The sequence below is a fragment of the Cimex lectularius genome, unplaced genomic scaffold (assembly GCF_000648675.2).
Source record: "Cimex lectularius strain Harlan isolate CLEC.00 unplaced genomic scaffold, Clec_2.1 scaffold13, whole genome shotgun sequence".
NCBI lineage: Eukaryota > Metazoa > Arthropoda > Insecta > Hemiptera > Cimicidae > Cimex > Cimex lectularius.
The window spans coordinates 2,922,628-2,936,988 of record NW_019392649.1 but is presented as its reverse complement, the minus strand read 5'-3'; the positions used below and the strand labels follow the sequence as shown (position 1 = coordinate 2,936,988).

General features: G+C 34.2%; 1 protein-coding gene across 3 annotated transcripts in view; it reads left to right on the top strand.

The window, feature by feature from the left end:
• Positions 1 to 14,361, top strand: part of LOC106664542 — a 382,600-nt gene that overhangs the window by 250,549 nt on the left and 117,690 nt on the right. For all 3 annotated transcript variants that reach the window (XM_014390354.2, XM_014390356.2, XM_014390357.2), the window contains exons 4-5: positions 958 to 1,037; positions 10,125 to 10,229. In XM_014390354.2, the coding sequence (XP_014245840.1) occupies positions 958 to 1,037; positions 10,125 to 10,229 (185 nt within the window). The remainder of the gene's footprint in view (positions 1 to 957; positions 1,038 to 10,124; positions 10,230 to 14,361) is intronic.

Here is a 14,361-nt window from a genome sequence, read left to right as displayed (position 1 = left end):
TTTTTCAAATTAGCCGAAGGTGGTTCGTGGGTTCGAATCCCGCTCGTGACACTGACTTTTTCATCTCAACTAAAATTCTTAATTAATTGAAAGATATTAATTGGTCAAGCGGACCTCGACAATTAGTGAGTTTTTCTAAAACGTACGTCACACCAGACCGCATCTCACGACCTCCAAATATTCATTGGCTAACGGTCACTAAACACCACCCACATGTTTAAAGTAATAGTGAATTATGTTAGTTTTTTCGTCTTTAGCGCCAGAGAGTCACACACAGTGAGATGAGTCACCAGAGTCCGAAAGGTTTCCAGTTGTGACAGGAATCAGACAAGGTTGCCATTGAGCCTTATTCTATTCGTAAGATCGGGCTCATTCTAGGTTAGGTTAATATAAGCAATTGTTATAAAAACAACTAAACTATTTTGTATACAGACGGCATGGTCACAGAGGATCTTCATCTTCATTCCTTCTCCTGTTAGTTCATAATTTTATTTCCGTACGGGAACTTCTGTAATCTCAGTATAAAAATAAATATAACCAAAATTATGTTTTACAAAACAAAAGGAATGACAGAAATAGTACAGATAAAAATGGTTAATTCAGCTCTATATTTTAAAAGAAAATTTTTCCTGCCGTATTAGTATTATTGTTGTCGGTGACAGGTATGGGGGAATTGGTAGAAGGAAATGCTAATCTGCTTAACAAAACGGTTCTTATCTCTGACTAATAATACACCGTCAAAATTTTCGCATTTCAGAACGGTAGTATTAAAAAAATACACTTTTCACTTTCAGTCTAATGCTGCATTTTTAACATATCACAAGTTCACCTGTCACACTTGTAAAAAATGAAGTGAAATTTTTCTGGGCTTTTTTAACAAGCCATGGAATCTACCATATTTGTTTATTTTAATTTAACTGTATTATTTCATTAACTTTATTGTTTATTTGTTTTCAGACACGTCGGAATATCAGCGGTGTGCCAATGCGCCCCTGGTTTTACTGGGCCAACATGTGAATTCCCAGTTCCAATATCAGGTATTTTTATAAGAAAATCTTTAAACTTATATTTTTACTTTTATGCCTAAAAAATAATTAAAATTAATTGCTCAATAAGTAAAAAATACTAGTGGTTTTTTTTTCGTGGAAATATACTGCAGTCCCACATATCATTTGGTTCAATAATCGAAAGTGGCCGGGTCTTGTGTAACGAATCAATAAACCGCTCTGCCTTGTTTTTGTCAACATTAATTTTTGAGTTGTATTTAAAACGAAATCACAATGATGTGGTAAATCCAATTTACAAATATCGAATCTTGGTATATAAATTAATTTTTTTTAATGTTTTAAAAGATGTCGATTTTAATAATCGATTTAACAAATCTGAATGTAATTACTTTAGAGATGTGTGATGTCTGGCCGGATGGTCCGCGAGTCAGCGAACTTTAGACGGCTAGTGATCAATACTGTTCATCTTTGAGGCTGGCTGACGATGTCTATAGACTTATAAAGACATAATCCGTTCTAATTATGAGCTGTACAGCTAAAATATATTCTTTTTTTAATTTGGTTTAATTTTTACTTTAGTCTTATACGTATTTATTTAAAATATTTTATATATATTTTTGGAAATGTTTACCAAACCATGCCGTAAGTATAATTACGTATGCATTTTTTTAACGTCCAGAAACATAATTGATTAGCATTTTTTTACACATTATTAATAAATAAATTATCAATAATTTCTATTTCCTGAAACCATATCTTAATCATGATTTTCTACAATATTGAACAGACCAAGCCAAGTTTTTACAACCTAACGATATAGTAACCCAAATTTGTCCAATAAAAGGAAAATAAGTGGGCAGGTGTTGCAGAAGCGATTGTGCCATGTTTAGAGGAGGAGATTTTTCTCTTGTCGACAAAGAATGATTGTAAAAGTCGACGAACTTAAACCAAAATCGCAAACAAATGTGATACGACTATAACTAATGACGGGCGATATTTGAAAATATTTGATACCAATACTCGATACTGGTATCAAAAGATGTATTCGATACTACAGAAATTATTCGACACTAACGAGTATTTACTCATATGAGTACTTTTTCGTTTATTCATAAATGATCAACTTACTATTGTGGACTTTGGTTAAAATACGATCATGCGTTAAATAATCAAGAAATTGTAGGTTTTTTGTTTTGTTTTTTAGCTTTTTTTTATACAGTGGGTACGTAGGTAAGAACAAGGAAAAGCTACCAACACATGTCAACATAATTGATAGTTCAACTTTATCATCACCGAGTTTTGAGATAATTGATCAACGGTTGTTTGGTTTTCAAATGTTTGAAAAGATAAGACATATTTCCACTGTATTCCCCAGAGTTTTCAAGATGCCTACGATTCATTTTTCTTAGTAAAATAACCTCATGCCTTACTTTTGGTTGGAGACATTAGGTATCTACCTACGAGAAGGAAGGTGAACACATTTTAAGAACTTGAAGGCAAAAACATTTTATAAGAAATTACTGAAATTGAAAGTGCGAGGTGCGACGCGGGAAAGAATTGTCAGCAGAGTTAATCACCAATTCGAAATCTCGATTAACTTTGTTGACACATGCCGCTAGTAGGCGCTGTTACCAGTAAGTTGTCAATGCCCATTTTGATGAGAGGTAAGTTTCGAACAATTAAATATTACTTGAACACTCTACGAAAAATCTATTTGAGTATATTTTCCGACACTACAAAAAGTATTCGATAGGACCAAAATTTCTCAGTAACGAAAGAAAATCGATACTGTACTCATATCGATTGGTATCGCATGTCACTAACTATAACATCCATTGTATGGTGTCTTTTCAACGCTATTGTTACTTGTTCCAAATATTGAAGAATTCTTCAATTTGTAACTTTATTTCTGTTGATGTATGTATACACATCGTTAAATATTTCGTCATATTGACCAAAACCGAGAAGGCGAATCGCGAGATATCTCCGTGTTGCTTTAAAGGTAATGAATCTGTAATTTGGTTGTTTCCGGCCATTTTGTATGCTTATACTCGCCGAGTTGCTCTGCTAGGCGCTTTCAACATTTTGTGGGTTGGTTTTATAAAAAGGTTTTGTCTTGTGAATTGGTGGTTTTCAGTGCTCTTAGAATGTAAGAATAAATTTGAACCAGTGTTGTGCTGATGTTGCATGGAAGAAAAAACAGCGGTGGTGGGAGAGCTTTGCTTGTTGGGTTACTCCTGGGCGGCGAAAAGCTACACAAAGGAGCCGTTAAAAAAGCTTTCAGATCTGATTAAAAAAATAATGTGTGGCGGTTAGTGATCGTTAATCGGTAATTATTCAGAAATCGTGAGATGTGGTCTGGTGTGATGTAGGTTTCAGAAAATCATTTTCTTTATCGTGCCAACGTTTCGATCTTTATTGAGATCATCTTCAGGGCCTGGGATTTACAAACATTGTTCACATTTAACAAATAAAGTAGGATAAATATAATATAATATAAAATATAATTCAATTAATTCAAATAATTAAATTTAAAAAAAATATATATATATATAACGATAAAGAAAATGTTTTTCTGAAACCTACATCACACCAGACCGCATCTCACGATTTCTGAATAATTAAAAAAATAATAATGGTGATGTGGTAATAAAGCATTTGTCGTCGTCAATAAGGTCGTAAAGAGACTTGTTTTAACCAAACCTGCATCGTAACCTTATAATTTTATTGAACGAATATTTTAGTTTCTTGGCAGTTTTTATAATTATGTCAAAAAAAGTTTTTACTGTTGTTTATTTTTGCTTTAGATTCTATATTTTGTGTAAGAAGTTCAGATCAATGATTATGTAGACTGATGTTGTTGATGATGTTTACTACGGGGAGAAATCAATAAAGCGTAACGTTGTATTTGGCCACAATTTCCGATTTGGAAGGTTTGTTCTGAGTTTTATAAAACTATTTCGAAAAGTATGGCTAAAATTACGTTATTCATCCTTTCTCTGCTTCTCTATTTTTGTAGTAACTATTTGTTCGTCGATGGTACAGTTGTTTTTCTGTCTTCATCTGCATTACGTTTAATAGTTATGCGTATTCCTTGTTGCATTTTTTTCTACACCTGTTATGTTCATATTTTCATTTATTGGATAATTAGAATAAACGAGTGTTTAAAACTTAATAAAAAGTCGCAAAAATTAATTTTTCTTTTTTACAATTAAAGGTTTATTCCTACTGGACTCAATAAATTTTCGAGAGCTATTGTTGACAGTAAGTCATTAACTGTGTCCTGAAGAAAAGTTTCATGTTTCATTAAAAGGAGAACAGAGAACTTATAAAACAAGCCCTCTCCTTTCACCCGTCAACAGAATCTTAAGTATCATAATTCAAGAAAGTCAAGCTGTTACTAGCGGAAACTTAGATGATTTTTTCATTCTAAGTGGAAAAAGAAGAGATGAGGTGATATGTAACGATCGGTTATACCACGGCCACTCTCGAATAGAAAAATAGTTCTGATTGAACTAAACATTTTCTTATTGCTCTATATATTACATATAGATTATTATTTGTGGAATTATTTATTTCAAGTGGTTAGTACTTTGTTTACAGTTGTTTTTAGATCACGGCCACTCCAGATCTCCTTCCTTATTTTTACCTTTGCCGATGACACATACTCACTTCCGATAAAGTTATAGCATCACATTATTTACAACGTCCTTACACATACTTGCATACTGGATCCGTCAATGGAGAATTAATAAACTAAATCTAAATGAATAATTTTTCCCCCCCAAAAAAAACTCTCTTCTGTATCATTCGTTCTGTGCTGGTGTTCTTCAGTGTAGCGTTTTGGCCCATATACTTTACCACCTTATATTTCATATCCTTTTCCATTCTTAAACACGACCCTCACCATTGCGACGACGGCGATCCTCTGTTTTTTGCGCTGGACTTCCACAAGGTCCTCACACAACCGGTTTCTTAATTCGTTAAAAAAAAAAGTAAATCCATTATATTTCGTGATCCTATGACTACAACGTTCTTCCTATGGCCTCTAAGAAAGGAGATAAAAAAAGTACTTTACGTAATATTCTTTAGATTTCGTGGTCTGACTGGCCAAATAACATGTTTCAATTAATTAATCTTTATGTAAGGTATTGGTTGAAGTGAAAAAGTCGGTGTCTCGAGGGGGATTCGAACCCATGACCTTCGGCTAAGTACGCCGCTGCTCTACCACTTGAACTATCGTGACTGCGATCCACTCGGACACCAACTTCCCATCTCATACTACCTTTCGAATTCCCTTCTTTTTGCCATTTTTCAACTTTTTCATTTCAACCAATACCTTTCAAAAAAATTAATTATTTAAAAAAAGTTCTTTGGTGAATCGGATCACGAAATATAATGGATTTAATAAGTAAATCTTCACTAAAGCTTTCCGTGGCCATTTCATTTGTCGCCGAGAATCGAATCCTAAATACACGACATTTGAAAACTTGCACTCCGAGTAGATCGAAGTCACGATAACTCAAGTGAGAGAGAGGCGACGTATTTATCCGGAGGTCGTGGGTTCGAATCCCGCTCCAGACACTAACTTTTTCATTTCAACCAGTACTTTACATGAAGATTAATTAATTGGAAAAAAGAGTAATGTTTAACGCGGAAAAATCCAACCAACTAAAATTCACTCTCTGCAAAAATATACCTCCTTTAGTTCACATCAACGACCTTCCCTATAAATGCGGACAAAGTTCGTTCCTAGGACTGTACAGAGAAAATCGTTTTACGTTGAACTTCAACTCACCACTTCAAGAAGGTATAAAACAGAGCTCTTTCGCGATTTCTTGATAAACATTATGACAGCTCTCACGCATAAAAGCTACATTATAACAGCATAGTTCAGCTGATATTAACATATTGACAGGATGTAAGGAGTTTTGCCAAACACGCCAATATCAGTCTGGATCTGATGTCCAATCTCTTGGACAATATTTGGTCAGTTTTAAAGGATAAAACAAAATAAAACGCATGTAAAATCCCCCATTTGTGTTTACAATTCTATTTTGTAAATATTTTTTATAAAGACTATTTTCTTGCCTCTCACTGTATTATTATACAAGAATGGCTTAACAGAAGATTGATGTTTTCTTATTTGACAATAATACTACTCTAAGGAGAGATTTTATCAGCGGAAATTGAGCTACCTATGTTCAACGCTGAATAGTGGATGGTGGGATCATTTATACTGGTTTTTCACCATTTTCACCTCCGTAACCCATGAAAGTAAAATGTTTGTAATTGATTATTATAACATAGTGGTTAATATTTCAAATTTTTTTATTAACTTTAAGTTTTATGTTTTCTTATATTTCGACCTCAACAGTTAGTCTTATGATTTTTCCTTCTTAAAAGGTGGGATAATAGGTCATCTCAAAAAACCACAACCAGTTTTTATCCACAACGTTTCGGATTTATTTTAATCCTTCCTCAGGTGAGTTAACGCCTGTACACAGAACAAATATTTTTTTACATTTTTATATCAACATGGTTATCATTGTTTCTTCACTACTTACAATGGTTAAAAAATTGGTCGTCAGTCATTAATATTTTATAACAGTTCATTTTAAAAAAGAGCCAGTGTGGTACTTATTCAGACTAGAATCAAACGTTTTAATATTTTGAACCCCCAACGAATTAACATGAAAAATACCACTCAACAGTTAAAATTGCATTTAACTTGCAAGTGATAAGTGATATCAATGATAGGTGATTGCTATTTTTATTTCTTAAACAATATATAAAAATAATCTAGTCAATTTTAAACTCTGGAGGAGACTTAAAATCTGTGATAGTTGTGATAATAATTGTTAAAATATTGTTAATAAAATAAATAAAATTTGTAGTTTAAAAATAGATTTATAAGAAAAATGCAGTTTTAACTGTTGAGTGGTATTTTTAATGTTGATTCGTTGGTCTGTGATAAGATATTGATAAGAGGTCGAACGTAACATGAGAGGTTGTGATAAGAGACTAGTCTGGTTCAAAATATTAAAACTTTGTTTCTAGTCTGAATAAGTACCACACTGGCTCTTTTTTAAAATAAACTGTTATAAAATAATAATGACTGACGACCACTTTTTAACCATTGTAAGTAGTGAAGAAACAATGATAACCATGTTGATACAAAAATGTTAAAAAAAAAAAAAACTTGTTTTTGAGATGACCTATTATCCCACCTTTAAAGAAGGACAAATTATAAGTTTAAGTTTTATTTTATAAGCAAAGTTGTTTTCTTCAGTCACAACGAAGGTTTTTTGGTCAGTTGAGATTTTCGAATGAAAATAAGATTATACAACTTTTAAACAATAATAAAACATAACGTTTAAATTCTGATTTAACACTATCTCCTACTACACTTCAAATGAAACCGCTTTTTCCCTTTTCTTCTAAACTCGCGAGGATTTGGAAAATATTCTCCAACTTGTTACAGCATTCTTCCATTATGTACAACCAAGCTTGGATCCTAGTAATGATGAAAACAAAGGTAAATATCTAATTTAAAACACAGATACCAGCTAAAAACTGATTTAAATTTTACTCACAAAGAACAGCTGGAACTTAACGAGGTCCTACATTCTTTGGTCTAACAAGCTCAAAGACTTTTTCCATGTTTGTACAACCATTTCAACTGGATGACCTAGAACTGGAGCAATTCACACTATATAAAGAAACGCATTAATAATAATGATAATAAATTTATTTTTCAAAGGCTGCAGATACAACAAATATGCTTTTGGTCGCATTTGAGACGTTTCATAGAAAAAAAATTACGTAGAAACATAGATGGGTAGTAAAAGATATAGAGAGATAAATAGAGAGATAGATAGATAGATAGAGAGAGAGAGAGGGAGGGAGAGAGAGAGAGAGAGAGGGAGTGAGTGAGTGAGGAAATGGGAAAGAAAGAATAAATTGATGAATATCGTTTATTTAAAAATCCCAGAAATTTAGGTCGCTAATGACCTCTCTTACAATGAACGACAAACGAGAGAGGAGGGAGAGAGCGAAAGAAAGAGCGCGAGAGAGCGTGAAAAAGAAGGAGAGAGGGAACGTGAGAATTAGGGAGAGAGCGAACGAACGAGTGGAATGGGAAGGAGATGGGGAGAGGGGAGAAAGAGAGAGAGAGAGAGAGAGAGAGAGAGAGAGAGAGAGAGAGAGGGAGAGAGAGAGAGAGAGAGAGTGAGACGAAACAGAACACAAACATAAAAGTTCTAATGAAACAAAATGACATAATTACAAATGAATGTCGCAAGTTTCGAATAATAAAAATTTAAAAGAAAAAAATAATAAAAAGAGAACAGATAAAATAAAACCAATTGCTGAGAACAAGTGAAAATATTTAAAAATTGAAATGCTGTACTAGAAAATATCTATAATACAACGCAGTACGTGCAAATGTAATGAGAAGTCGGTAATAGCTGTCCCGCGGCCAATTAAGCTGGCATTCAGCAAAAGTGGATGTGATCAGTTACCGTACCCAATATTCGGAAAATAATGGACATATGGCCATTTTCTGTCTTTTTTCGCCTGTAGCTTACTGAAAGAGCAAAGGATAATTTTTCGCTTCACACTCGGTTTGTCGAGAGATTGAACCATCTTGACTTTCTAAGAGAACCTGGCGATCAATTTTGCATAGAAAACGACCCTGATTAAAACTTTACTTTCTTATAAAATCATAACCCGGACGAGGATGTGGCGACAAAAGCTGCTTCTTTCAAAGAAGCGAGACAGAAAAGTTAGGTCTAGGTTAGCACGAACACTTTGCGAAAGACTGAAATAATTTTTGAATGATGAAGTTTTCTAATTGATTTCTTCAATTGTCAATATTCTTTGAAGACTAAGAGTTGGAAAATCTAAAAGATAAACGCAACAAAAGTCAAACAAATGTCACAATAATTCTATTGTGATTATTTTGCATAAGAGGAGACAATTCCAAGTAGACTTAAGTTTTTTTTAAGCAAAGAGCAATATTTTTTAGGTCTAGGATACTAATGTATTTGCATGTACCGGCGTTACTTATATTATTTAGGTGATGAAGAAAGGTTTCAATTTTTCAGAATGAAAATATTTAATTTTAAAATTTGTTAATCTTCAGTCTTAATGATCTATCCTATGCTTATTTGCATCAAAACACATTTTGGAATAGGCCAGCGTCTTATCTCGCATTTATTTCACACCGGTCCACCTACAATTTATGCCTTTCGATAAATTTCGAAATGAATTAACTTTATACGGCATCTGGAACAGGCCCCGCTTACCGGAATGGTCGCAAAGTTTGCAGACAATCACCGCCATATTAAGCCTGGGACGATTTTATGTGTCAATAAATTTGCAACGAGATCATTAACGTTGAAAGTTCATATTGCGGAACTCTCTGCGCCGTATACATGGTGAGCAATGGTTGACGTAAGCTTTTATTTACCTCTATTTAAAAATCAATGTAACTTCAATTAATCAACAATCTTTTTTTATGTTAGATTATGAAGTATTCATTTTAAAATAAATTTATTTACTGCGTTTATAGCCATAAAATATTTTAATATTGTAAAGAAATACCAAAACATTTACAATTGAAGAAATTAATACAGTGTTGTTTGTTTCGAAGTTTTATAATTTCGCCTTCGTAACATAATATTTTTTCTTCTTAGGTGCTAACGTAATGACCTGGAAAGTCTTTTATAAATTCTGATTTGGCCTGCATAATCCTCGAACCATTTTCATAGTATGGCCCAGCGTTGCCGGCATGGCGTAATCATATTATTTCCACGGGTTCTAATGAAAGTTAGTAATTAAATCCCAGTATTTATATTAAACGTAATTTCCCTCCTTTCGAATTTTTACTCCGCCCTTTTCGTTTTTTTCTTACTTCCCTCGGCATGTCTTAAAACTTTTATACAAGAAGACATTAAATAACTTTTCAAGAAGTCCCTTCGCCGGAGGAGCACCCACACAAATTAAAACCACTAGTGAAACTGAAACTTTTTTTTTTTTTTTTTTTTTTTTTTTTTTTTTTTTTTTTTTTTTTTTTTTGAAGTTGCATTCAATTGATTTTATTTCACATTTCAGACTGTGAAGGAGACGACGATATATGCTCACCGCAGTGCCAATTCGACGGGAGACAGGAAAATGTCTGCAATTGCGACAGCCAAAACGCTCAACGTGTTTCATCAGGTAGATTTATCACCAATATATATAACAATAATAATTTAAATTAACAAAATATACCAACAGCTGAATAATTGTTACCCCTGCAAATAATAATGTAATTAGTTCAATAACAGATATCAAGTTGTGGTTTCGATATTCTCTCTATTAGCCCGAGGGTTGCATCTAAATGGGGCATTGGCCTGTATTATCATGTCTATGTTGGCGTACCTTTTCCACCATGTCACTATTAATTAATTGCGGCTAATCATTAAAATCAGACATGAATCATTATGTGTAATGAAAGGAACATTTGAACGAATAATAACCACTTACATTTAAGCTCCTGGAGACATCTGTACTACGAAGCGATATTTAAAGTGACATTTCTATCCTTTTTTTAATTAATGCGTTTTTTTTTTTTTTTTTTTTCTGGGGCTTCCGACTTCTAGGTCATTTCAGCCCCCAACTAAGTCTATATTCTATATTCTAAACCTTTTCAAACACTACATTCATCCAAATAAATACATTCATACACTTAAATACATCCATACAGTACACTCATTCCGTTTGGTCGGAGGAGTACTTGATATTCCTCCACCGACCTATACTTAAACTAAACTAGATTGGGGTCGATGGAGTACTTTTATAAATATTCCGCCATCGACACCGAACACACACTCTTACGCTATCAACGTTCGAGGGGCGATGATGATGTTATATTTCACCCTCACCCCTCGCCATTCACGTTAATAAATACATGCACTCAGATAAAACATACAGACACAACACATAAGACATATTATAAACAATAAAAAAAACCAATTTCCCCTAAAAAGCGGAACAGGGGACTCTAAAACTCGCTACCGTGCTCGAGAACTTTTGTTAAGTCCGGCGGCATGCCTACACGCTCTCTGTATGGAGCAAAGGCATGACACGCCTCTATTATGTGAGACACATCAAGCAACCTTTCTCTTCATAAGGGGCACCTGCGCGATCTTTGGCCTAAAAACTGGTAACCATGTGTCAACCGCGTATGGCCAATCCTCAGTCGGGTGAGGACGATCCCTCGTCTCCTGCTCAGGCTCTATGAGGGCCATCTACCGGTCGTGCTCTTGACTCGCAAGAGCCTCTCCGACGACCCCGCTCACTGACGCTGCCATCTTTCTTTTATCATATTTTTCACCCCGTGTTTAGCGTCAGGGTCAGGATCCGGAGGGTGGGCGTACCGGCTTTCTCCGCCTCGTCCGCGCGTTCGTTTCCCTCCAGGCCGACTTGTCCGGGAATCCAGACAACTACCACCGTGTTTCCGAGTGACTCCAGCTCCGCATATTTCACTAACATTAATGCGTTATTAATAATTTTATAGCTATTATGTGCACGATAAGCTTTGATGCAATTGAACACTTCTATATATTGACATGTGTAGTATATGACACATGATTGAACAGTCGATACTTTAACTTAGCCTTTATCAAATATTTGTTGGTTTCGAATTCAAGTAGCAAACATAGTTCTTGGATATTAAACGTATGTTTGACAAAGTGACATTTTCGGTTTGCACTTTTCACTTCAACTTAAAACGGTTTATCTCCCTAAATACCTGTTTGTTCAACCATACTGCATCAAAATTCTACCTGTAGATATTATTAACGCTCACTATCGATGGGAAAAGTAAAACTAATGGAAGGATAAGACTAGCGTGATGTGTCACGGATTTGGCCCAAACGTTTTTTGGTAATTCTACCCTATAAAATATCGGACACGTATCCATCAGTTCTTGTGAATACGCCCACGTGTCGCTAAAAAATTTAAAGTAAAATTTTTCTTTTTTTAATATTTCTATTTCGCCGTTCAAATCAACTATGGAAATAAATCATTTTACAACATTTTTTGTGTAGAGTACAATAAGAATGTAAAAAAAGTTATCAAAGTATATCAATAAAAAAATTTCTAAAAACCAAACTTTTCAAGTAAACTTGGTCATAATTTTTCTGAAGCTACAAAGTGTTTGCTCACGGTCCAATCTAGCTTATTTATTCAACCCGTAAACTTGTTACGTTGGCAAATTTAAGTTGAAGCATTAATTTTTTTCTGTTTGGACCATCTGAAAACGTGTTCTATTTGTTCCCTTCTTGATTGTTGGTCATCATACGGGCGTATAAATTAGGAAAACCTGGTTCTCTAGTCGTATGAGCAAAAATACTCATCTTTGCTCTTCAAGGAGCACTTATGTTTTCGATTTCTTCTTCCTTAGCCAGAAGTTGTTCATGCTGTGAATTATTTTTCAAAACCAAGACCTATTATAACTTGATATTAATTATATTAGTGAGAACCTACCGAAATGTTATGCGTTCTGCTTGTTAAATAAGATTATTTGGAGATCGTGAGAGGTCTGCTGTGAAGTAGGTTTAGAAAAACATTTTCTTTATCGTGCCAACGTTTCGATCTTTATTGAGATCATCTTCAGGGCTCAAAGTGTTTGTTTTCCGTGTAGATTTGTCCGTCATTTGTGACGTGTTGAGAGTGCTTTTAATTATTATATGGAAATCGTGAGATGCGGTATGGCGTGATACAGGTTTAGAAAAACATTTTCTTCGTAGTGCCAACGTTTCGATCTTTATTGAGATCATCATCAGCGCTCAAATGTTTGTTTTCCGTGTAGATGTGTCCGTCTTCTCTGTCGGGTTCAGAGTGCCTTTAATGATTATTTGAAGATAGTGAGACGCGGTCTGGTGTGACGCAGGTTTAGAAAAACCTTTTCTTTATAGTGCCAACGTTTCGATCTTTATTGAGATCATCTTCAGGGCTCAAAAATTTGTTTTCCGTGTAGTTGTGTCCTTCTTCTATGTCGTGCTGAGGGTGCCCTTAGTGGTTATTTGGAGATCATGAGACGTGGTCTGGTGTGACGCAGGTTTAGAAAAACATTTTCTTTATAGTGCCAACGTTTCGATCTTTATTGAGATCATCTTCAGGGCTCAAAGTGTTTGTTTTCCGTGTAGAGGTATCATTCTTGTACTACTTCTTGAGAGTGCCTTATTTGTTTTTAAATAAGGTCACAAAACATGTTGATTTTTGAATCATAACGATTTTTGTCCTCATTTTACTTTTGACAATACTTTTGGAAAAACGTATCTCTTAAAGCTCTCTTTTAATTGTGTTTTTTTTTTTTACATTTTGCTAACTAACAATGCTTGCTAGGCAAACTTATATTTAAATTAATAAAAAAACTTTTTAATTTTGTGAAGAGATGCAAATTCGCCAATTAATTAAGTTAGGTTTTCTTAATATAAATTCTTAAAAATGTATAAAAACAACAAATTGTAAATTATATATTTGAACTGGAACCACGGCTTTTATCTCATCATTAACTATTATTAGCATGTAGTAATCTCAAGTTATGCAAAACCCTCAAGACGGACGGACAGTGCGTTAGGGTAGAACGAGCGCTTAAGCGGTATGCTATTCACTGAATATTGCCTTCTCCCCTGTGCTTAAACAACCTCACCCCGCAAACCCCTTCATGGAAAGCAATGTTCATTAAAGCAACTTAACGTGAAGGCTCATCATAATTTCAGGATCAATTGAGAATCGCTTAAGGACCCGAAGCAATTATGCAGGAATTAGGATTTGCTGAATATTATGTTCAACTACTAGGCCTTGTTATAACATGAAATTTACGTTATTTCAATCCTCTCGCTTACCTTTAAAAACAACGTTTTATTTTGTATTTTCTTTAATTGTTGGAGAAACCTTTCTCCGTCGAAGCACAGCTAACAAGTTCGAAACTACATCGAACGACAAAATGTACGTATATTTGGAACTTAGGACGCAAAACAAAACACTTTATGATGGCAAACTCATTAACTCTCGGGTAAACATTAACCGCATTGCCGGCACCACCGTAACATTAATAAACACAAAAACCCACTTAATAACCGTGAACCATCCGTAATCACGTCCAACTAGCCTAGCAATATTTTCACATTATAATGAATAATGCAATGAAAATGCTGTAGATAACGTGCAGCATTGTAAATCGTACATTTTATTTATGCTAATTGCGCAATAATAAGATCTACGAGTAAAATATTCACAAAATTTGTGGCTTGTTTTACAATAAACTAGAATAGGTTTTGAGTTATTCAGACAATATTGT